General features: G+C 44.8%; 1 protein-coding gene across 2 annotated transcripts in view; it reads right to left on the bottom strand.

Annotated features, from left to right (window-relative positions):
• LOC124777368 overlaps nucleotides 1-26,352 on the bottom strand; it is an 87,021-nt gene that overhangs the window by 39,295 nt on the left and 21,374 nt on the right. For both annotated transcript variants that reach the window (XM_047252751.1, XM_047252750.1), the window contains exons 2-3: nucleotides 18,297-18,463; nucleotides 8,502-8,629 (exon numbers count right to left, since the gene is read on the bottom strand). In XM_047252751.1, coding sequence (XP_047108707.1) covers nucleotides 8,502-8,629; nucleotides 18,297-18,356 — 188 coding nt within the window. In that variant the 5' untranslated portion in view covers nucleotides 18,357-18,463. The remainder of the gene's footprint in view (nucleotides 1-8,501; nucleotides 8,630-18,296; nucleotides 18,464-26,352) is intronic.

Genomic DNA, 26,352 nt, shown 5'->3' with positions numbered 1-26,352 from the left:
GAATACAAATGGTTGCCAGTCTTTGGTGTCCACACCACCACCCGAAATAACGTATAGCCGGGTCTACGATATTTATAACCACATCCGTAATGAATCAACTTTGGCTTCTCTGACATAAATTGACTTTGGTTTCTGAACGGTGTCCGTGCGGATGAGAAAATCTGTCATGTGTGTTCTATCGCTTCAAGATTAATAACGTGAATGGAAATCGTCCGTTATTGCTGAGGTTCATTGTCAGAGGTAGTTTTTAATTCATTGTGGCAGTTAATTACGTGCGCCTAACGGCTAGTAGGCACACGGTTTCACCATTTTTTCCCCTTGGAGGAACCGATTACCCTCAAATCCAATGGACCGCATTATTACAAGAAAAATGTTGGGGTAGCTAATACGGCGCAGAGCTGCTCACAGGTATTCATTTCTATTCAGTAACTGATAACGTTTGATAGCAGAAATATTTTGGCTTATGCACCTATGGGATCGTGCCTAGGATGTGTGTAAACTTCTGTGTGAGTGTGTTACTTCCGGCATGGGACTTTGGAAGTGAAACTGCAACAGCCATAACACATTCAGAATTTTTTAACATGAGTGAAATTGCAACGAAAGTTAGTAAGGAAGTTGAGACATCCGGGTAACTACCATTTACGAAAAAAGCTCATTTTTAGAATACTTTCCTACCAATTTAAAGAAAAAGAAATGTCGGGTACGGCCTTTCTGCCCTACATTCCCAGAGTGACGGACAGAATCGGCCGTATATTGCGCAAACATGGCGTAAAGACGATTTTCAAACCGACAAGGAAGATCAAAGAGTGTCTTAGATCGGCAAAGGAGAAAAGAGACCCACTTGCAATGTCGGGAATATACCGTATTCCTTGCACATGCGGAAAAGTTTATGTCGGAATGACTGGACGATCCATTAACACCAGGATCAAAGAGCATAAGCGACATTGCAGGTTGGGGCAGGTGGAGAAATCGGCCGTGGCAGAGCACGCACTGAATGAGACCGACCACGTAATAAAATTCGCCGACACGGAAGTTCTGGCTGTAGAGAAGCACTATCACACGCGCTTGTTCAGAGAAGCTGTGGAAATACAAAAACACGCGAACAATTTGAACAAGAAAGAGGAAAGCCTTAAGGTAAACGGATCCTGGCTTCCCGAACTGCAGCGAACGACCGTCACAGGTAGCAAGAGGAGAACCGCACCGGAAATGACCGCGGAGAAGCCCTCGGACGTTGCCGCGCCAGGTACATAAAGCCTGCGCCCGCGAGCTCGGCTCCAGTTCACCACCAGCAATGGAGAGTGAAGCTTTGACAATGCCAGCCACTCGCGCTGGCGAAACGTCAGAAAAATCATCAGATGAACGTCGGCCGAAGAACCCGAGACAGAAGCCAGTAGGCAGTTTGTCAACAAGTGGTCACGAAAGCCTCAACAATTTTGTATTACGCCTCTATGGGGAGGAGATTTGCAGATTGTACCGACGCCTTGACCAACGACGGAAGAAGAAAGCGCGACTGATGTCCTCTCTCGCCTTTCTGTCACGGTGCCGAGATGAATGTGCTACACCGAAGCTCTTGAGATGTAAGCGCCTATTCACCACAGCCCAAGCACATCGTATCTACGACAGAATGGAACGAGCTTTTCTTCGTGAGCGAATACATACAACACGGAGAGACTTGGCAAGAACGGATCAGGAACCACTGGACATTTTCTACCAACTAAGTGGCAGAATGCGGCGAGACGACTGGGACAAGATCGACAGCATCACTCACAGGAGCATGCAGAACGAACTCGAGCGCTGCACCGAGCGACAGAAGAAAAAGTTTAAAAGATGCCGGAAGCAGACCGACAAGGCGATTCCCGACATGTCACACACAGTGGTCAACCTCACTGAACGACAACTGACCGAAGAGGACGTGTCTGTTCTTCAAAAAGGAGGGAATTTCGCTATCATCCCGAGAACTATACCTATGGATGACATCATTGCCAACACCGAAGCAGCCATTCGGACCCTTCCCTGTGAAAGGGCAGAGGAAATACGCACTGAAACAGCCAGGATACTGCGCTGAGCAAAACCACCAGCTTGCAACCTGAAGAGAGAAGAGGTACAAGCCATTAAGAATCTCAACGGCGACAAGAGTATATTGGTACTGCCTGCCGATAAGGGGAATGCGACCGTCGTAATGAAGACCGAAGATTATGAGCAAAAGATCCGAGACCTATTAGATCCGACGACGTACCGAAAACTAAGCGCAGATCCGACGCAGCGTATCACACGGAATACGAATCGATTAATCAAGGAGTCTTCTCTGCCGGCGGACATACAGAGAAACCCGCGCAACACAGAAGCCCTACCACCTCGGCTGTATGAATTACCCAAGATCCATAAGAACAACGTTCCACTGAGACCGATCGTTAGCGCTCCTGGATCACCGTCATATGAACTGGCGAAACACTTGGCCTCTCTGCTCCAGCCACACGTGGGGAAGACCGACACATACATTAAGGACTCAGGACGTTTCATTGAGAAGCTGAAGAAACTGAAACTTGCACCAAACGACATCCTGGTCAGCTTTGATGTTGTTTCGTTATTTACGAAAGTGCCACTCAGTGACGCTCTGGAGCACATCGGTTCCATTTTCCCGCAAGACATCAGAAAGCTCTTCCATGCATGTCTCACCACGAGCTATTTCACGTGGAATGGCGATTTCTACGAACAGCTGGAAGGCGTTGCCATGGGTAGTCCTCTCAGTCCAGTGGTGGCCAACTTCTTCATGTAACAATTCGAAGCACAGGCACTGGACTCGGCGACTTGCAAACCTAAGGTGTGGTACAGGTACGTCGATGATACTCTCGTGGTGTGGAGCCATGGTGAAGAACAGCTCGGTGACTTCCTAAGACACTTGAACAGCCTCCATGCCAACATAACATTTACCATGGAAGTAGAAAAGGACAAAAAACTGCCATTTCTAGATGTGTTGGTCACAAGGGACGGCGAAAACCTGGGACACTGTGTGTATCGAAAACCGACACATTCGGACCGATACCTGCACAAACTGTCAAACCACCACCCGAGCCAGAAAAGAGGCATGATTAGTACGCTCGTAACGAGAGCAGGACGAATATGTGAGCCGCAACACCTCAAACGAGAAATGCAACACCTGGAAAATGTCCTGAGGAGCAATTGGTACTCCACAAATTATATTAGAAGTGTAACAGAGCCAAACACTCGGCGAAGTAAGGAACCAGAAAAAGAAATGTCGGGTACGGCCTTTCTGTCCTACATTCCCAGAGTGACGGACAGAATCGGCCGTATATTGCGCAAACATGGCGTAAAGACGATTTTCAAACCGACAAGGAAGATCAAAGAGTGTCTTAGATCGGCGAAGGAGAAAAGAGACCCACTTGCAATGTCGGGAATATACCGTATTCCTTGCACATGCGGAAAAGTTTATGTCGGAATGACTGGACGATCCATTAACACCAAGATCAAAGAGCATAAGCGACATTGCAGGTTGGGGCAGGTGGAGAAATCGGCCGTGGCAGAGCACGCACTGAATGAGACCGACCACGTAATAAAATTCGCCGACACGGAAGTTCTGGCTGTAGAGAAGCACTATCACACGCGCTTGTTCAGAGAAGCTGTGGAAATACAAAAACACGCGAACAATTTGAACAAGAAAGAGGAAAGCCTTAAGGTAAACGGATCCTGGCTTCCCGAACTGCAGCGAACGACCGTCACAGGTAGCAAGAGGAGAACCGCACCGGAAATGACCGCGGAGAAGCCCTCGGACGTTGCCGCGCCAGGTACATAAAGCCTGCGCCCGCGAGCTCGGCTCCAGTTCACCACCAGCAATGGAGGGTGAAGCTTTGACAATGCCAGCCACTCGTGCTGGCGAAACGTCAGAAAAATCATCAGATGAACGTCGGCCGATGAACCCGAGACAGAAGCCAGTAGGCAGTTTGTCAACAAGTGGTCACGAAAGCCTCAACAATTTTGAATTTAGAGATTCCTCTTCTTTTTTCAAACGAGAATACCTCATCGCATTAAAGAGTTGAATTGTATGATATCAATAGGACTGCTACCAGTAAGCAAATATGTTTCACGAATGTAGACCATTTCTTGGCAGCCGAAACAAAATGAGTGTTCCTAGAGTGGCCCTAGCAGCTGAATTTCCATTAAATTACAAATGCTCGTTACGATGGATAAGAATATTTTCTATGACATCCATATCAGGGAAAAAGATTGTTCATATGATACATTATTAAATACTGTAATTACGCTGGCTATGTAATCTCTTACCCCCTTTCTCCCCTACACTCCCTTGGGTGCAACAGATTCCGAACAAACAAATTCGCAGATACTGAGATAAAATCATTGAATCTAGATCTACCTCCAGTAAACATGCAGGCAATAGATGTGCTGTTTGAGGCTTTCCCGGCCCTGCATCTGCTTGATAGGTTCCCGGAAATTACGCCGGATAATATTGTAGAAACCGCACAGTATTTCAGCGAGACAACTGCCTCCATCTTCAGGTGCTACTGTCGCATCGCTGAGAAGCTCGCCAATTTATATGCCGGCTTTCTAGAACAGCGCAGGCGCTATTGGGGCAAAACGTCATCGAAGACCAATCGTAGACAGCGTCGAATACGAGAGCCCTCTGCTGGAGAAACGGGTCCCGTGCAATGTGGGAAGTCTTATATTGGCCAGACGTGTCGTACGGTTAATGACAGGTGCGATGAACATAAACTTCACACGAGGTTGGGTCAGCCAGAGAAATCTGCGGTTGCTGAACGCTGCCTAGACACGGGACACGGCATGAATTATGAAGAAACCAAGATCCTCTCTCATGCTTCCACGTACTGGGACTCCATCATCAAAGAGGCGGTCGAAATACGTATAAGCAGTGACCTAATAAACAGAGACACGGGGTTTCACCTGAGCAAAGCTTGGGAGCCAGCCTTGGCGGCACTAAGGACACGTCAGCCGCAGTTTAGCAACTGCACCGAGTCAACGCATGGGAAGCCTTAGAGCAGATGCTTAAAACGCGCGCCAACACATCGCTCGCGCGAACGGGGTCCGTCGCTCGCGGCCGCATTTCCCGCGCCGCGGCGCGCTTTCGCAGACCGCGACCCGTTCCTCCAGCAGAGGGCTCTGGTATTCGACGCTGTCTACGATTGGTCTTCCATAACGTTATGCCCAGTTGGCGCCTGCGCTGTTCTAGAAAGTCAGCATATAAATTGGCGAGCTTCTCAGCCACAACCTCCGTCACAAAACATAAACACAAATGCCACTCCTAACAAGAGACCAACACCGGCACAAGCGGCCGCTAACTCCACAACAGCACCTCAGGCTGCCACACCCAACACCAACACATCACCTGGGGGAATACTGGAAACACTATTCCCTCGGCACACGACCGTTCAAATCCTTAACAAGGTACTGACGGCCGTCACTACACTCATCACCCAGCTCATGAGCACCGAACTCGGGCAATACTGGGCTGTCATACACACTGCCATCACAACACTCTTTCACACTGTTACATGAATAATATACCACACCCGGCCCATAAAGCAAACCCGCACACACTATCACAGATCCTGTTCTGGAATGCGCACTCGATCCACAACAAAAGGGCAGAATTTGCCGCGTTCATGGAGCGCAAGGGAACCCTTGTCGCCCTACTGAGCGAGACTAATCTTAAACCGCACAAACAATTAAACTTTCCTGGCTACTGCGTCTATCGTACCGACCGACCGGGCAACGCCGTGGCAGGTGAAACTGCAATCGTCATACACAAAGACATTGAGCACACAAACATAAGAGCTCCCTGAACTGGAAAAAATCGGGGCCACGGCCGTCAGGGTCAAGTTCAACGGAGCCAACACCACACTGATATCGGTATACAACAGCCCTGTAGGCATTTCAACACGCGATATCAGCACACTACTCAACATTTCATCGCGAGTAATAGTCGCTGGAGATCTGAACGCAAAACACCCAGAATGAAATTGGTTCAAATGGTTCAAATGGCTCTGAGCACTATGGGACTTAAATTCTGTGGTCATCAGTCCCCTAGAACTTAGAACTACTTAAACCTAACTAATCTAAGGACATCACACACATCCATGCCCGAGGCAGGATTCGAACCGGCGACCGTAGCAGACGCGCGGTTCCGGACTGAGCGCCTTAACCGCGAGACCACCGCGGCCGGCAGAATGGAATTCACGCATACGAAATCCCAACGACAAAAAACTGTACGAACATTCACTAGGCAGAAACTACATTATACTAACGCCGACTGAACCGACGCACATTCCCTATCAGAGGGGTCACAGGCCAGACGTGATAGACCTGGCCCTCGTCAAGGGCATTACATCGACACTCAACGTTGCCGTTGAAAACGATATGCCCTCAAACCGCCAACCTGTCAACCTGTAATACTGTACATTGAGGAAACACTGCAGCACACGGGTCAACGCAAGATGTTGGACTGCGGGCGTGCGAATTGGACATCGTTCAAGGAAACGCTCGATAGCCACATCCCACCCATACACGAAATTAATGAAACAGCATAAATTGACGAGGAAGTTGAAACCCTCACTAACGCCGTCCAGGACGCAATGGCAGGCACCATACCTGATCGCACTTCACAACAACACAGTGCGCCCCTGCCCCAGGAAATCCTGGGCCTAATCTCAATGAGAAATCGCCTCAGGAGACAATGGCAGCGGACCAGGCGTCAGTACTTCAAACGGCACATTAATAGGCACAGGGCATCATACACTATAAAATACAAACACATAGAACACAACAGTGGAACCAAAAACTTGAAGCCTGGACACCGCGCGACCTTGCGTGTGGCAACTAGCCCGACACTTCATCGGGGAGAAAATATACACCCCAACGCTTCAAGGGTCTGACGGACCTGCATACTCAGCGGAAGAGAAAGCAGAACTAATGGCCCGCACACTCGCAGCGTCATTTACACCGAACCTGGTACCATCAGATCCAGTGTTCACACTTGCTACTGACCAAGAGGTTACACGCATTCTAGCCCAACCATCGCGCAACGACATTCACATGCTAGCACAGCCGAAGTCTCCTGGGATATAATGCATTCCGCTGCTAGGAAAGCCCCTGGTCATGATGGCATTCAAAACCGTGTCCTCCAGGAGTTCACGGATAAAGCTACTTAGTACCTAACACATATAACGAATGCCATACTAAAACACCAACACTTCCCCGCCTTTTGGTAGACGGCCAAGGTCCTGATGTTCAGGAAGCCGGGGAAAGACCACAGCCTCCCCCACTGAGCTCGCTCAGTGAGATTCTTGAGAAGGTGATTCTCAAACGCATCACTAGGCACTGCATAACAAATGACATCCTGAGACCGGAGGAATTCGGCTTCAGGAATCACCACTCCACAACACAACAGCTCTTACGGGTCGTTGAACATACATCACATGGATTCAACATAAACAAAGCTAGAGGGGCGGTGTTCCTGGACGTCGAAAAGGCTTTCGACCGTCTATGGCACAACGGCCTCATTCGAAAACTCAGCGACGCGGGATTCCCCGACGGGCTGGTGCGTCTAATACACTCACACCTCACAGACAGAAGTTTCAACACTGACGTGCAGGGAAAACAATCAACACGACACGGTATACACGCGGGAGTACCCCAGGGAAGCATCCTAGGGCCCCTACTGTTTATCCTCTACATAAACGATCTCCCAACCACACACAACACAACGATGGCAATCTACGCGTATGACAGCCATCCTCGCGCAAGGTTGGAAACCATCAAACATTACGTCACGCCTACAGACTGCACTCAGAGTGGCTGAGCCTTGGTTGGAGAAATGGCGTGTCAGAGTAAACGTCGACAAGTGCGAAGCCGTTCTGATCACTAGAAGACCGAAGCAACTGCGCAAACACCGATACTGCAGACCAATAACACTACATGCACGCCCAATACGTTTCCGTGAGAAAGTCAAATACCTCGGTGTCTGGATGGACCGGAAATTACTCTGGGGGGGACCACATACAACACATGACCAACCGAGCTAGCGCGTAGCACCTGAAGATGGCGGGCAGTTGTCTCGCTGAAATATTGTGCGGTTTCTACAATATTATCCGGCGTAATTCCCGGAAAGCTATCAAGCACACGCAGGCAATAGGTTTACGTACATTAAGCAGGATGTGATACGAAGTTACCCAAATTATTGTAAAATACGAAAAACTATACAGACGACTTTCTTCGCTGTAGTTAACGTTCTGGGATTGTGCTCTATGTCTAATGACCCCACGAGGATTAGAGACGTAGAGACAGGCCGGCGCTCGTGAACGAACTGAACATTACAGTCGGAGAGGCAAAGGAAACGACAGTGTGAGGCAAATTAATCAGGAAACTGACCACTTAACAAGAGATAGTGTGTGTCACTTCTCGTCCCTGCTACACATAACACAGCTCAAAAGAGCGGGAAAAACACAACTTACCATGTGTTCGAACGCGAGTGGAACCACCAGTTGTGAGAGGTGCGTCGCACCGAGTGAGAACAGCTGCGCAGCGTCTCGCAAGTTGTTGGAGAGGAGATCCCGGTGTACCGCCATGATGGCTTCGAGTGCTGGACAAGAAGATGGACGATATACTAGTGAACTCCCTAACAGATCAGATTTCTGTAGAAACACAGATTTCACTTTCTGTCATCATCAGCTTACAGTGAGTACGAAAGCAGAATTTACGTTTAGAAACTAAATTTATACGTACTGTTAGAAATGATAAGAATTACAGCATGGAAATCTTAACGTTACCAAACTCTTATGTCAGTAACTTTATGTCTGTGGGATATGTTGATCGAATGCTTATCCATATGCGACATTACTTTCACTATTTTCAGTACGGAGGGAAGGGACTCTTACAGATGAAATGGTTCTGAGCAGTATGGGACTTAACATCTGAGGTTATAGTCCCCTAGAACTTAGAACTACTTAAACCTAACTAACCTAAGGACATCACACACATCCATGACCGGGGCAGGATTCGAATCTGCGACCGTAGCGGTCGCGCGGTTCCAGATTGGAGTTCCTAGAACCGCTCGGCCACTGCGGCAGGTCCTACAGATGAAATGTGGTGTGATGACACTGTGTGTCTGACGCTGCTGGAACTGTTCATGGGCAGATCTCAACACGGAACGTCCAGGGTTCGAGCACGTTCAGCTTAACGCCATCTCCCTGAACTTGAGAAAGGTCGAATCTTTGACAAGAAGGATTTGTAAACGTCACACCGACACATGACACAGATGTGTGACCACAGAACCTGTGTTGACGAGGTGGCCCCGAGGCGACAGAGTGGGGAGGAGACAACTGACCGCCGGCACCAGGTCAACGGAGGCTGGACTGAGATCCGGAGTCACCGTGCCTCGACCTCCGCTGACACCCCGCCTCAGGCAACGGAGACCCGCGTGGTGTAGAGCCAAACTGGGACACTGAGCGCCGTTCTTCTGTGTCCTATGCTGGATATCACTTGTGTTTGTGGAGGTCCAGATAAAACTGCTTTTTCCATAGGCGACCTGTTGAAAGGCCTGGTCAGAGAATAAAGGACAGTCAAGTTAAATGTGGCGGACACTAATCTGGACGCCACAAGCACTGCAGATTGGGGGGTCCTCCCGCCGGAGTAAAAAACCATGCGTTAAGAGACTGTGCTCGATGCGGAGGCGAGTGAGGAGAACTTCATCCCGCCTGCACGAAAGATAGGACGTACGCCATGGCCGCGTGGTGGCTTTGACCAAACGCAGCTTATTTTCACCGACTGCCAGCCACTCCTCTTCCCATTGACGTATAACACGAAAACGCAAAAGGGAGGTAACAGCATGGAGGGGGACGCCACATTCAACAACTTGAGGGAGGGAACATGTATCTTTGGCAGCCACATCCGCCAGTTCGTTTCCCCTAATACCCACGTGCCCCGGCACCCAGCAGAAGGAAACCTCCTTCCCCTGCCGTTGCAGGTGGAGTAGGGCGTCATGGATGTTCTAGACGACCGTATCCGCTGGGTACAAGTGTTGCATGGTCTGAAGGGCACTCAGGGAGTCAGAACAGATGCTCCAATGCCCGCAAGATCGCAAACAATTCGGCATCAAAGATGGTAAACGTCAGGGCGGTGGTTTCCTTGCCACCGGATTTGCCCTCTATTTTGCAAGACGACGCAACGACTGTGGTTAAGGTCTTACGGTTTTGTGTCCTGTCCAATTTGTTGCCTCGGATTTTGAGGAGAGGATTTTAATGTGCTGCTGGGTGACTGGCTCACCCAGGTTTTAGGTGAGAGGTCCGCCAGTCACGATAACCTACTTGTTTCACTTCGATTTCTGTTCTCTTTTCCTTGTGTTTTCTTTCCTTTTTTAGTGCGTTTATTTTCCTCTTGTTTTGCCTCTGCATAAGAGGATTTGGAACTGCGTCAGGCCTGTGTCTTTTAGCCGTTCTCCTTGTTCGCTGTTCGTCCCTTCATCGCATGTGTTCCTGTTTCTATGCGTTTGGGCGCTGATGACCACGCTGTTTAGCACCCGAAAACCTCAAACCACACACACACACACACACACACACACACACACACACACACACACACACACACACACAGGGGCCCTCAAGATACTGACAGATTCGTGGTGTCGACAGCTATTGGATTTGACAACAGGAACGATTTCGAAATTGGCAAACGGAAGCTGAACGCTCGCCAGTACATGCCAAGAATTATAAACCCTGTGCTTCATGTGAGTGGTTCCAGTTGACATATTTCAGCAGAATAGTGCACGACCTCTCACATCATAAACATCTTGAGGGATGTACGAATCGGCGAGTGACCAGCGCGTCCCCTGATTTGTCATTCATACAGTTTACTGGGCTGCTGTAGAAGGAAGTATATCTTCGTCTCGGCCTCTAGTCAGCAATCTTCGTGAATTGACAAAGCATGGGTTTCAAGATGGCGAGAAATTCTCGAAGAAGTCGTTCACAGAGTGTTTATGACGCTGGATGTCAGGTCTGAATGATATGAAAGTTTGATAATTTAATACCCGTTATAACACGAACTACTGACAAAATTTGAAAAATATCAGACTGGTCTGTCATGGTAAAACTTCCAGTTTCCGCCACAGCGTGTCCAGATAGCCGCATAGACGTCGCCTGTGACTCCTCCTTGCCGCTGACAATTTCAGCTCTTCTCTAGATTCAGTTCTCTTGGTGTTGCTGCTGCGTATTTCTGATAGTACAAACTAAATCCGTTTTGAAAGGAACGTGAACATATCACGATTTTACTGGACTGAAATAATTAATACTACAGTTTTTCATTATTATTATTATTATTATTATTATTATTATGTGCACATTGTAAATTCAAGATTAAGTAACATTCCTCAGTATTCCATGTTAGACTTAAGAAGAAGCCCAAGAAACTGTCTCCTTCGTGGCTGACTGTAGCCGCATTGGATGAAAAGTTAGTCACTCTTACGAGTCATCACGAAAATATTCTATTATACCACCTCTAGCCTTTCTCGATAATGAATTCAATTTTAAGACGAAGACGGTCTATAAGATTCTTGACGTGTGTCATATTCATCTAAGTCCCCTCATCAATGATCCCCATAAAAATAAAATTATGATCTCCAAATACGACTGAAAACTTTCAATACAAACACTACCCCTCGTTCTTCTAACAACCTAGTTGGAGAGGCCGCAAGGCACCGTCTTGCCATCGGTATGGCAAACTGTCCCTAAAGGGCGGAAGAATCAGTAGTTATCGACGGCGTCAGTATGCAGACGACAACGGAAACCACTTCATTAAAGACACTTAATATAATACGTAGGACATATCACCTATGACTGAAAAATCGTCATGATAACCTCTCCGTTGGCAAAATATTCCGGAAATGTGCCGGACATGTATCTCCCGGAGCGGACAGCCAAGGGAGAGGTGACGTCGAGAAAAAGCTGGATAACCAACGAAACGAGTCTGAGTGTGGAATAGCTGAAGTCTGAGTGTGTTAGCGAAGCTAGGAAATCTGAAAAGGAAGTGTCAAAGCTCAGCCTAGATGTATTGGGGTCAGCGAAGTGAAATGGAAATAAGGATTTATGCTCAGCAGAACGTAGGCTAATATCGACATCAGCACAAAATAGCGTCATGAATGGGAAGGTAGGGCGTAGAGTGAGTTTCGGTAAACAGCGGAGTGGTCGGATTACTATCACTAGAATCGGCAACAAACCAATCGCAACAACAACAGTTCAGGTATACATGCTGACGTCACAAGCAGGGGACGAAGACACAGAGCGTCTGAGGACACTGAACGTGGAATTTAGTGTATGAGAGAGGCAAAAATCTAGTATCATGTGTGACAGTAGCGTGGTAGTAGGGGAAAGAATAGAAAACAGGGAAGAATATGGGTTTGACAGTAGCAATTTTTTTTTGTCTTCTGACTCTTCATCTCAACGTAGCATCGTCCTCAATTATTTGCTGGATGTGTTCCAATCTCTGACTTCCTCTAAAGTTTCTGCGCTCTACTGCTGCCTCTAGTACCATGGGAGCCATTCCCAGATGTCTTAACAGATGTCCTATCATCCTGTACCTTCTCCTTGTCAGTGCATTCCTCGTATTTCTTTCCTCTCCGATAACGCGCAGAATCTCCTCGTTCCTAATCTTATCAATCTATCTAATTTTCAACATTCGTCTGTAACACCACATATCAGATGCTTTCATTCTCTTCTGTTCCGGTTTTCTGACTACCGTGTTTCACTGTCAGACGATGCTGTCCTCCAAACGTACGTTCTCAGAAATTTCTTCCTCAAATTAAGGCCTACATTTGAGAGTAGTAGACTTCTCTTGGACAGCAATCCCTTTTTGCCATTGCTAGTCTGCTTCTGATGTCTTCTTTGCTCTGGCCGTCATTGTTTATTTTGCTGCCTAGATAGCAGAATTCCTTAACGTCATCTACTTCGTGACCATCAATTCCAATGTTAATTTTTTCGCTGTTCTCATTTCTACTACTTCTCATGATTTTCGCCTTTCTTCGATTTACTATCAACCCATAATCTGTACTCATTAAACTGTTCATTCCATTCAACAGATCATGGAAATCTTCTTCACTTCCACTCAGGATAACAATGTCATCAGCGAATCCGACCACCGAAATCCTTTCACCTTGAATTTTAATTCCAATCCTTAACCTTCCTTTTATTTCCATCATTGCTTCATCGATGCACTGATTGAACAGTAGGTGCGAAACACTACATCCCTGTCTCACACCTTTTTTAATCCGAGCGCTTCATTCTTGGTCGTCCACTCTCCCACTCTCATTATTCCCTCTTGGTTCTTGTACTCTCGCTTATCCCTATTTTTCTCAGAATTTCGAACATCTTGCACCATTTATCACTGTCGAACGGTCTTTCCATGTCGACAAATGCTGTGAACGCGTCTTGATTATTCTTTAGTTTTACTTCCATTATCAACCGCAACGTCAGACTTGCCTCTCTGGTGGCTATGTCTTTCCTAAAACCAAATTTATCTTCATTTTTCACAGCCTCAGTTTTCTTTTCCAGTCTTCTGTGTACTATTTTTGTCAACAACTTGGATGCATGAGCTGTTAGGTTGATTGAGCGATTATTCTGCACTTGTCAGCTCTTGCAGTCCTCGGAATTGTGTGGATGACATTTTTCCGAAAGTCAGATGGTATATTGCCAGAGCCATACCTTCTAAACACCAAGGTGAATAGTTGTTTTGTCGCCACTTCACCCAGTGATTTTAGAAATTCTGATGGAATGTTATTTATCCCTTCTGCCTTATTCGTTTAAATTCGGATTATAATACTGGATCCGCTATCTCTTCTGTATTGACTCCAGTTTCTTCCTCTATCACGTTACCAGCAAGTGCTCCCTCTCATGGAGGCCTTCAATGTATTCTTTCCACCTACCCGGCTCTCCTACGTATTTAACAGTGGAATTCTCGTCGGACTCTTAATGTCAGCGTTCTTGCTTTTTATTTCATCAAAGGCTGTTTTGACGTTTCTGTATGCTGAGTGGGTCCTTCCAACTATTATTTCTTTTTCGATTTCTTCACATTTTTCTCGCAGCCATTTCGTCTTAGCTTTCCTGCACTTCCTATTTATTCCATTCCTCAGCGACTTGTATTCCTGCTTTCCTTAGTACCTCTATAACCCACTTCTTTGTGTATCGATTCTTCCTTACGAATCTCTTGAACTCCAGCCCACTCTTCATCGAAACTACATTATGATCTGAATCTATGTCTGCCCCTGGGTACGCCTTATAGTCCAGTATGTGATTTCGGAGCCTCTGTCTGACCATGGCGTAATCTAACTGAAATGTTCCCGTATCGTCTGGCCTTTTCTACGTATACCTCCTCCTCTTGTGATCGTTGAATAGAATATTCGCTGTTACTAGCTGAAATTCATTACAGAACTCAATTAGTCTTTCACCTCTCTCATTCCTTGACCCTAGCCCATATTCTCCTGCAACCTTTTCTTCCACTCCTTCACCAACAACTTCATTCCAGTCCCCCATGACTATTAGATTTTCATCTCCCTTTACGTACGCTACTGTTTCAATATCCATTCTCGTATACTTTCTCTATCTCTTCGTCTTCAGCTTTCGACGTCGGAGAGTATACCTGAACTATCGTTGTTTGTGTTGATTTGCTGTTGATCCTGATAAGAACAACCCTATCACAGTACTGTCCACAGTAACACACTCTCTGCCCTACATTCCTATTCATAACGAACCCTACTCCCGTTATACCACTTTCAGCTGCTGTTGATGTTACCCTATACTGATCTGGACAGAAATCCCTGTCTTCTTCCCTTTCCACCTCACTGACCCCCACTACATCTACATTCAGCTATGCATTTCCTTTCTCAGATCTTCTACTTCCCCTTCCACGTTCAAGCTTCTTACATTCCACAGCTCGACTGGTAGAACGTTATGCTTTCATTGATTATTCAGTCTTTTCCTCATTGTCGCCTCCCCATTAGCAGTCCCCTCCCGCAGATGCGATTGGGAGGCTATTCCGGAATCTTTTGCCAATGGAGAGGTCATCATGACACTTCTTCAATTACAGGCCACATGTCCTGTGGATACACATTACGTTTCTTTAATGCAGTGGTTATCATTGCCTTCTGCATCCTCATACTGTTGATCATTGCTGATTCTTCCCCCTTGAGGGGCTGTTTCCCACCCCTAGGACAAGAGATTGTCCTGAACCTCTATCCGCTCCTTCGCCCTCTTTGACGAGGCCGTTGGCAGAATGAGGGTGACTTCTTAAGCCGGAAGTCTTCGGCCGCCAGAGCCGATTATTGTTCAAAATTTAAGTGGTGGTGTTTTTCGAACCTGGACCCGAGGACATTTTCATTACTAATCAAACAGCTACCCCTAGACGGCACTGGTAAGTACACTTCCTAAATATTAAGAGGAGGAGAAATATATGGAAAAGGCATGGACACGTGGGAATATTCCAACTGGATCACATCGTGGTGCGATTCCAAAGTCAAATATTGGATTGAAAGAAGTACCTAAAAGCAGGTATACTAAACTCTGATAGTTATGATGAACAGAGGTAAAAGCTTAAGAGAATCTGTGTGAAAACAAGTATGACACTGGACTACTGATGAATAACGAGTCCTATTTGAAGTTCTCTAATGTTGTAGATATTGTGACGATGAATCCCACAATAAGTAGTCCTGTTTAAGGGGGATAGACGTGTCTAAATAGGCAAGCACAGAAATTAGACAGGCAAATATAGATACAAGGAATGTAACTGTCAAGAAACATAGAGTATCATAAGAAATACTTCAACAGATAAACGAAAGTAGAAAGTATACAAATGTCCAGGAAAAGAGAAGAATACCGTAATATAAGCCACATGCGGCCGAGTGCACCAACCCCAGTCAGGAACCAGGATAGCCCAAGTCCCGTGATCACTACGAAGAGTCAACAGCGTTTAAACTGTCTCTGCGGTGCAGCAGCCTTAATCACTGGACAGCAAGCCGTCGTCAGCCAAACGCGCATTTGACCGCGGTAGACTTAGTATATTGCAGTGGAGCGTACCCAGGTTGTGACAGATGTTTACAGACATGAAATTACACGGACTGTTGCTGGTGAGTGACTTCTTTGTCACGTGATCTCACTTCCGCGATTTTCGTCAACAAGTTGAAGTGTTTATACCTACTGCGCTACTATGTACTAGTACATTCATTTGTTTGGCGAAAATGGGAAAGAAAAGAAGTACGCCTAATTTCTCGAAGTACGAGATACCTATACGTCTTGAACTGATGGGGCAAATGCATTTGTTCTGGAAAATAAAAAAATAAAAATTGACGGCTGCAGTTCAAAAGAGAACATGCAATGTGGTCATATGTGGGGGCTCAATTAGACTCTAGTCCTGGTAAGTTAATTCATAAATTAATGAACGTTCTGGATTCATCTTAAGTATGGGATACGGTATACAGTGTTTTTAATCCGTCTCAGTGCTTTCCGGCTCTTTGTTTGATGCTGGGAAGTGTTATTGGCCTACCACCGAAATACGTGTCATAGGGCTGTGTACGTTTACGGTAGGGATTGTTTTGTTTGTTTTAGATTTAAAATCTTCTGCAATACTACAGTTTAGCTAAATAAGCATTCTTGTTGAAAATTGTTAGCATAGGTTCATCAATTAGCTCTGTGTCGTTTTCTTAAGATAAAAGTCTACACTGTACCATACCAACTGAAATTAAAACAGCCATATATAGAGCTTAGATTTTATTGAAATTATATATTAAGAGCCTCAGAATGAAAAATGGACTCATGATTGTAAATAATATATGATTAATTAAGGGTACCGGGAACTATGACATTTATTTAATTTCAGGTGTGACCATAAGATCCTGTGACAGGCTCAAAACCTGTTACGGAAATATGAAAAGAAGTCTGCGAAAGGATCCTGCAGAAGAAAAAGTTGAAGTTTATAAAAGGGGTGGGAGGGGGGGGGGGGGAGACAACTCCAAAAACGAAGCTTCACGATCGTACAAAACTGCTTGAAATTGTTGGTTCCTCTCTGAAACAGGTGACGAATGCATATGACTTCGATACACAGTTCAGCATGGTTGTTGCTGTGCATGTTGTTGACTGATTCTGAAGCAGTGCCACGGGCTTTAACTATGTTTAAATCAGTTGGGTCTTGGAATATACTGTGGCAGCCGACATTTAGGAATTCGAGCTAGTGTCGAGTGAACTTTAGATCATCGGAATTAGGACGTGTTCTAGCGAACTGATCGATGTGCTAAATATCAGTCTATGTTCTTCAGCAGCCAACAACTTTTATTACAATTTATAACATGTTCGGTAATCACTACTGGGTGCTCTAGCATAAATTAAAACGGCACGTAACTGTTTGGAAGACACAACCAGTGAACTGTATTCAGTTATGAACAAAAATTTGTGAGTTTCAAGAAACTTAACACACGCGTTCCTTTCGTTATCCGACTTCAACCTTCTAGACTGTATCCTGGCTAACATTTGTACTTGTCGGTCAGCAGCATCGAGATTATATTATTTATGCATTTTAACCGGTGTTAAGCGCGTGTGTTTGGCTGCTTAATGGCTGGATATTATCTCTGAGTTAGATAATGAGAGCCAGCGAGCACACGCATTTGCAGCCCCATTTCTCATTCCACTGACCGTCACAGGAATTGTAAATTTTTCTGGGGTTTGGTTAATTTTTTGTTTGACGTGTTTATCGGACGTCAGCTGAAATTACTCCTTATTGTTTGTGTTTATTATTGTGCACAATAAGTACCTCACGCGCAAGCTCTTTACGTGCAGATATTGATTTATTATTATGCATGATAGGTACCTCACGTGCAGTCCCGTTATCTGCAGGTTTTGATTTTTTTCTTCCAGTGTGGTTTATCATTTACTTTTAACTTTGCTGTTCCCAGTGTACTTCTGATTACGGTGCTGTTGTCAGCTCCGACGCAGGCCCATCATCTTAGTCGAGATTTTCTTGGCTGGCTCTGAGCACTATGGGACTCAACATCTGACGTCATCAGTACCCTAGAACTTAGAACTACTTAAACCTAACTAACCTAAGGACATCACATACATCCATGCCCGAGGCAGGATTCGAACCTGCGACCGTAGCGGTCGCGCGGTTCCAGACTGCAGCTCCTAGAGCCGCTCGGTCACTCCGGCCGGCGAGATTTTCTTGATGCCATACCTTAAAGACAACGTTGAACTCTCTTTAACAATAATGGACCTACTCACCGGTTCCGTTAACGTGCAGCAGACGTAAAGCTCTTCCGACGTAACATATGACCCTCTCATCTATGGCTTTTGTGATGCTCCGAACGGTGTGCAGTAACTGGGAGAGTATAGTGCCCCTCAGATGATCCGTTTTCAGCGTTTCCACGTTCCATTCCATGTCGGCCATCCTTTCAAAATAAAATGAAGTTACTTGACGTAACAAATGGTATACTGAAGCTTGATTATATTTTCTAGAACAGAACAGTGGAAGCTAAACTCAGCTTACCTCTTCTCCAGTTTTTACCTTTTCCATAGGACATGAGGCCTCTAACTTAATAAGTGTCGTAATTATTTCTCCATTGGAAAAAGATTTCGGTTTAGGTCACAATTCGGATTTCCAGGAGGGGACAGCCAAGGGGGAAGTAGCTCTGAAAACAAGACTAGGTAACCAACGAAAGGGTAACGTGCTGCAAGGCGGAGCCTGGATTGTCAGATGTTTGAACGAGGTAGGGAAGCTACAAAATCTGAAAAGGGAAATACAAAAGTTGAGTCTAGATACAGTGAAAGCCCGTCAAGTGAAATGATGGTAAGAATTTTGATGGAGTAGGACTCCTCGTGAATAGGAAGGTAGGGTAGTCAGTGGCATACTGTGAACAGTTCACAGGATTCGACCGGAAATGAACGCGGACTACAATTGTTCAGGTATACATGCCAACGTCACAAGCAGAAGACGAAACGGCAGAGAAAATATATGAGGATATTGAACGGTTAATTCAGCATGCAATGGGAACTAAAAGTTTAATGCTCATTGAATAAACGGATCGTGGTTGTAGTGGAAGGAATAGGAGTTTGTAACACCACAACTCTGTGGATGATCATACAGTTTCTACGTGTTTTGCGAAGTTTGCTTTATTAGCTGAGCTGAACATTATTTAAGAAAGAGAATACCCATGGAACGATAATTTTTTGTAAGTAGACACGCTGGCCTAGTCAGGGAAAAGCTATAGTCAAAGAGTGTAATAAATTGCATTATCGCTGGGCGTGCGAGCGCACCAAATGTAGTAGCAGCTGGGAGTCGCGAGGAGACGATTGGTGTCGTTGGTTGTGTGTACTCGGCGGTTTGGATATGCAAAAGTGCGGAGACAAAGGATCTTTTTCCGAAACGCGGAGCAGTGGCAACTTAAATGTTTGTTTTGACGGATGTGTAATGTTGTTGTTGTGGTCTTCAGTCCTGAGACTGGTTTGATGCAGCTCTCAATGCTACTCTATCCTGTGCAAACTTCTTCATCTCCCAGTACCTACTGCAGCCTACATCCTTCTGAATCTGCTTAGTGTATTCATCTCTTGGTCTCCCTCTACGATTTTTACCCTCCACGCTGCCCTCCAATACTAAATTGGTGATCCCTCGATGTCTACCAACTGATCCCTTCTTCTAGTCAAGTTGTGCCACAAGCTCCTCTTCTCCCCAATTCTATTCAATACCTCCTCATTAGTTATGTGATCAACCCATCTAATCTTCAGCATTCTTCTGTAGCACCACATTTCAAAACATTCTCTTCTTGTCTAAGCTATTTATCGTCCACGTTTCGCTTCCATACATGGCTACGCTCCATAGAAATACTTTCAGAAACGACTTCCTGACATTTAAACCTATACTCGATATTAACAAATTTGTCTTCTTCAGATACGCTTTCCTTGCCATTGCCAGTCTACATTTTATATCCTCGCTACTTCGACCATCATCAGTTATTTTGCTCCCCAGATAGCAAAACTCCTTTACTACTTTAAGTGTCTCATTTCCTGATCTAATTCCCTCAGCATCACCCGACTTAATTCGACTACATTCCATTATCCTCGTTTTGCTTTTGTTGATGTTCATCTTATAACCTCCTTTCAAGACACTGTCCATTCCGTTCAACTGCTCTTCCAAGTCCTTTGCTGTCTCTGACAGAATTACAATGTCATCGGCGAACCTCAAAGTTTTTATTTCTTCTCCGTGGATTTTAATACCTACTCCGAACTTTTCTTTTGTTTCCTTTATTGCTTGCTCAATATACAGATTGAATAACATCGGGGAGAGGCTACAACCCTGTCTCACTCCCTTCCCAACCACTGTTTCCCTTTTATGTCTCTCGACTCTTATAACTGCCATTTGCTTTCTGTACAAATTGTAAATAGCCTTTCGCTCTCTGTATTTTACCCCTGTCACCTTCAGAATTTGAAAGAGAGTATTCCAATCATCATTGTCAAAAGCTTTCTCCAAGTCTACAAATGCTAGAAACGTAGGTTTGTCTTTCCTGAATCTTTCTTCTAAGGTAAGTCGTAGGGCCAGTATAATCAGTGTAATATGGGCAAGCAATGGCATTTATAGGGCACAGTACAAATGCAGCAAGAGTAATACACGTAACATAAAGAGTACTGTGGGCCCTTGCTATTGGCTGTGGTATGGCAAGAAGATCAACCTGTGCCGTGCGGTTCTGGGCGCTGCAGTCTGTAACCGCGGGACCGCTACGGTCGCGGGTTCGAATCCTGCCTAGGGCGTTAATGTGTGTGATGTCCTTAGGTTAGTTATTTACAAGAAGTTCTAAGTTCTAGGGGACTGATGGTCACAGCAGTTAAGTCCCATAGTGCTCAGAGCCATTTTGAACCATTTTTTTCAACCTGTGCCCTATTTTCCGCTAAATGAAGCCACTCGACAAACCAACAGCTTCATGAAGTGAAGTGAGATCTAGACTATTATAACTAGAAGTGAAATAGACTGACCAGCGTAGTTGGGATTTTACTGCTTGAATAACATTGTTGTCGTGCATACTCTCGCGTAAATAATTTTCCTAAGTCATTATCCAAGTAGTATACATCCTATCCCTTTGTACGGACCGAGATAATCAGAAAATGAACTGAAAATGAAGTGAACATTAATTTACTGGATTATCAAAATATAATTTTTGTAACTTTTGGGCAATTACGTAATAATAAACTCTTTGGTTGTAGTACGAATAATGTCAGAAATAGAATGATGCAAAAGCCAGCTAAAAATAGAGTAGCTTTCATAATAAAAAATGGCAGTAAAACTTAACGTAACATGGACACTCAATTTCATTGTCAAAACATAGTTCTAATTTATAGCTTGCGGCATAATTTGTAACTTTTATTACAAAGAAATATCAAAGTGACTGCTAAATTCAAACACTCTTTCTTACGTAAGATTGCTTACGAGTATAAACTTCAGTTGTAATTTAATTGTTCTTGTTCCGGTAAGGAACTGGCGGCCGTTGGTTATTTAATTAATGACATACTCTGAAATCCTTTCTTCCATATTTTCCACTAATTACTGTTAATTAAAAAACTAGTTCACATAATTAAAATAGTTAACCCAACTTTGTTTCTAATCGTCATTGCTAAAATACTGAGCAGTGAGGATTCGGTTATAGCTTCATCTACTTGTCTCGGTTTTGCATTTATTATTCGGAGTACATATCTTTTCCTCACAGATTAGGGATTTTAGGTACACGGTCATACAGAAAATCCTAATAAGCCAGAGAGGTAAGAGCGTTATTAGTTGCCGGAAAATATGGGCTCGGTAGTGGCAATGAGAGACAAGAAAGACTAATTGAGTACTGTAATTAATTCCAGCTAGTAACAGGGAATATTCTGTTCAAGATTCACAAGAGGACGAGGCATATTTGGAAAAAGAAAGGAGACACGAAGATTCCAGCTGGATTACATCATTACCAGACAGAGATTCCGAATTCAGATTCGCAAATCTAAGACCTGTCCTAGAAAAAAAACACATACTCCTATTACTGTTTAGTAAAGGTGAAGAGCAGACTGAAGTTTAAGAGATTTCTCTATAAGAATCAATGTGTGAGTGGGATACAGACGTATTGAGGATAAGGAATAACACAGCACAGTTGAAGAGGAGTGGATATCATGAAAAGGGCACTCACAGACGTTGGAAAGATAAACACAGGTGCAACGAAGCTAGCTGTGGAGATCCATCGTTCGACGAAAGAAGAAAGTACGAAGATGTTATGGAAAGACAGGATTAATGTAATATAAATCAGTTAGTAGTATAAATAGGAAGCAGAAGGCAGCTCAGACAAAATATCAAGAGGAAAAATGAGAAGAAATCGAAAAGAAACGCTCGTCGGAAGGAATCACTCGACATAGAGAAAAGCCAAAACAAAAGTTGGTGAAATGAAAAGCAAGGTGCACTAACAAGAGTTTAGTGGATATTCCATTGTTAAACGCAGAAGAGGAAGTGGACAGGTAGAAAGAGTACACCGAATGTCTATATGAGGGGTAGGACTTGTCTGATAACGTGATAGAAGGAAAAGTTGGACCATAAGGAAGGGGTGGGTGATCCAGAAATAGAGGCAGAGTTTAATAAAGTTTTGGAAGACTCAAGTCAGACAAGGCTCAAGGAATGGACAATATTTCATCGGAATTTCTAAAATCTTTAGGGGAAATGGCAACTAAGTGACTTTTGAAATTCGTGTGAGGAACGTATGAGACTGCCAACGCACAATCAGACTTTGACTTTCGAAACACTGTTATACACACAATTTCGAATACAGCAAGGGCAGATAAGTAAGAGAAGTATCACACAATCAGGTTAATAGGTGATTCGCCGAAGTTGATGACAAGAATTAAATACAGAAAAATGGAAAACACTGAGGAACTGGTTAGATGGCGATCAGTCTGGCTTTAGGAACGATAAAGGCACTAGTGAGGCAGTCCTGACGTTGCGCTTGATAATAGAAGCAAGTCTGAAGACAAATTAAAATACGTTCATAGGATTTGTTGAGCTGGGAAAAGCGTTCGACAGTGTAAAACGGCGCAACATATTTAAATTTTGGCGAAAGTGGGAGTACGCATAGGGGAAGACAGGTAAAATACAATATGTACAAGAACCGAGAGGTAACAAAAGGAATGGAAGACCAAGAACGAAGTGCCCGGTTTAAAAAATAAGAAACGGATGTAATCTTTCACACCTACTGTGTAATACATGCATCGAAGAAGGGTTGGAGAAAAGAAAGTAACGTTCAATAGTTGGGTTATAATTCGGGATGAAAGGAAATTTGCTGGATCTGGTGAACTGAATCAACTGTCGAGTGGGCATAGAATATTTACTGAGAGTAAACCAAAGGAAGATGGAAGTAACGAAGTAGCGGAAATGAGAATAGCGAAAAGTACATAATTCATAACGGACGAGGCGAGGAGGACATAAAAAGCAGACTAGCACTGGCAGAGAGGGCATACCTGGGCAAAAGAAATTCTCTGGTATCATAGGCCTTCATCTGAGGAAGAAATTTCTGAAAATGTACGTCTGGATCACAGAATTGGTTCAAATGGCTCTGAGCACTATGGGACTTAACTACTGTGGTCATCAGTCCCCTAGAACTTAGAACTACTTAAACCTAACTAACCTAAGGACGTCACACACATCCATGCCCGAGGCAGGATTCGAACCTGCGACCGTAGCAGTCGCGCGGTTCCGGACTGTAGCGCCTAGAACCGCTACACCACCGCGGCCGGCGGACCACAGAGTTGTATGGTAGTGAACCGTGGACTGTGAAAAAATCGGAAATGAAAAAATTCAAATTGTTTTGGATGTGTTGCTAAAGAAGAACGTGGAAAAGTATCTAGACTGAGAAGGAGTGAGAGGATTTACCGCAGAATCGGAGATGCAAAGAACATATGGATATCTGAGAAAGAGAAGGGACAGGATCATAGGATATGTGTAGAGACATCAGCGAACGAGCTCTGTGGTACTAGGGGGAACTGTGGAGGGTAATGTAGGGGAAGGCAGAGGCTGGGATACATCCGAAAGATAATTGAGGCCGTAGGGCACAAGTGCTACTCTGAGACGAAAAGGCTGGCACGAGGAGAAGAACTAGTGGTGGACCGCTTCGAACCAGTCAGAAGACTGATTAAAAAATAAAGAATTAAAAAAGTAAAAATAATAAAGAAGAATGTAAACCCATTTACGCTGTCTGCTGTGAAGGTAGCGTAAGACTTTTTACGAGCAGTTTAGATAGTAGAAGAAATTGGTATCCCTGCGTATTTGGTGGCTTGAAATCTATACTGGCATAGGCGGTGTGTAAGAGTGTTTGCTAGCTGGTGACGAGGTTCCCAATGAATTTTAGACAACGACCACAGATATCAAAGTCTTCGAGGTCTTAGTGATTGACAAATTTTTCTCTTTCCAGAAATTCCGTTCTCCCAATTACGAGAAAAACACTGGGAAACTGATGAAGCAGTACAATGGAACTTCGATCTGTAGAAACGTTGTTGCAGGATATTAATTTTTCATTTTCCGGTAGTCTATTTGGAACGATGAAACATACTGTCCCCCACGCACCTCATACTGATCGCTAGAGTGTAGACGTAGGTATAAAAAGAACAAGCAGTACTGTCCGGTCTTTAGCACCTTGCAGCGGTGCACGTCTCCCCCCGTCGGAGATTAGAGTCCTCTCTCGGGCATGGGTCTCTGTGTTGCTCGTAGCGTAAGCTAGTTTATGTTAGATTAAGTAGAGTGTAAGCCTAGGGACCGATGGCCTCAGCAGTTTGATCCCATCGAAACTTACCACAAATTTCCAGTTACCACCGTCCATTCTCTAGATGTAGATATAAAACAGTAAACAGTACTATCCATTCTCTGCCGTAGTAGTGAATCCCAGCACGGCTCTTTTTTACAGGGCCCCGTTTGAGCTTGAAGTGCCATAGTTCCTTCAGCGGACATACCCAGTTATTCACGTTTTGGTCCTAAACACGACACTCGAAACGATCTCTTCCAAGTGAATAAGAAAGAGATTCCCTTCGATGACTAGTTCTTTAGAACAGAAAAGCAAATTTGGAATGGGGAAGGGCATGGGCCGTGTCCTATCAGAGGAAAAACCCCAGCTTTCACTGAAAGAGATTTATGGAAGCCACGAGAAGAGCTGAAACCGGGCGGGTGGACAGAAGCGTCGGCCACTTGCTGGCTGGCGGACTGGCTGGCAGACTGGCTGGCTGGCTGACTGGCCAGAACACGGCCAGGCCGGCCCGCACTCTAAGGAGTGGGCAGGCCACGGTGGGTGGGTGGGTGGGGTGTCCATCTGTAGGGGGACACACGGCAGCGGGCTTCTGCTCCAGGAACTGCCTGCACACGTGTTTCACCTTATGGATGATATTTCATCCAGACAGTGATCGAAATTTGTAATTAACAAGTGATAGGGGGCTACAGAGCGTTCTACTAATGTACTGAAACCATATTTTTAATGACAATGATTTTGCAGTACAGCCAGTCTTTACTGCCAAAAGTTTCTGTTGACATCCACTTACATCAAAGAACTAGCAAAAGGCTTTATTGCTCCAGAAATATTACCAGACTATCGGTTTAATAAGTTACGATTGCGAACTACCAACACGAATTCTTTACGAACGAATGGAAAAATTGATAGGAACCGGCCTTGGGGAAGATTAGTTTGGATTCTGGAGATATGTTGGAACACAGGAATCATTACTGACCCTATGACTCCTCATAGAAGATAGGTCAAGGAAAGGCAAACCTACATCTATAGCATTTGAGAAAGCTTTTGACAATGCTGAGTGGAATACAGTCTTTCAAATTCTATAGGTATAGTCGAGGGGCATAAAAGGGAAGCAATGGTTGAAAAGCGAGTGAGACATAGTTGTAACCTATCTCCCTTCAGAGTTGAGATTAGAAGGTATTCTAGATAGAATGGTTAAGTACAACACTGTCATTCTCCATTTATTTACTTTTACTGCAGATTTCTCAACCACAACACAAAGCAGGAGCAGAGCCACAGACTGTGTCGGTCCCACAACCATAGCAATCACGGCCGCTTCTTGCGCCCATGGTGAATCTTGTGTTGTGCTCATTAACCCGTCACCCAAGCCATCGTTATCTGCATTACGTTTCGACCTCCAAATGCTGGAGACATCGTCAAAAGATATAAAGGCTCAGAGAGCAGTTTCAAAAGTAAACAAGTTCTGCAAGCCAAATTGTTTACACGTATCCATGCAACGGTCGGGTCGTGACCTCATCATACCGTTGCTTACGTTCACCTAG

This window comes from Schistocerca piceifrons, chromosome 2 (genome assembly GCF_021461385.2).
Source record: "Schistocerca piceifrons isolate TAMUIC-IGC-003096 chromosome 2, iqSchPice1.1, whole genome shotgun sequence".
Lineage (NCBI taxonomy): Eukaryota > Metazoa > Arthropoda > Insecta > Orthoptera > Acrididae > Schistocerca > Schistocerca piceifrons.
This window is presented reverse-complemented; position numbering and strand designations above follow the sequence as displayed.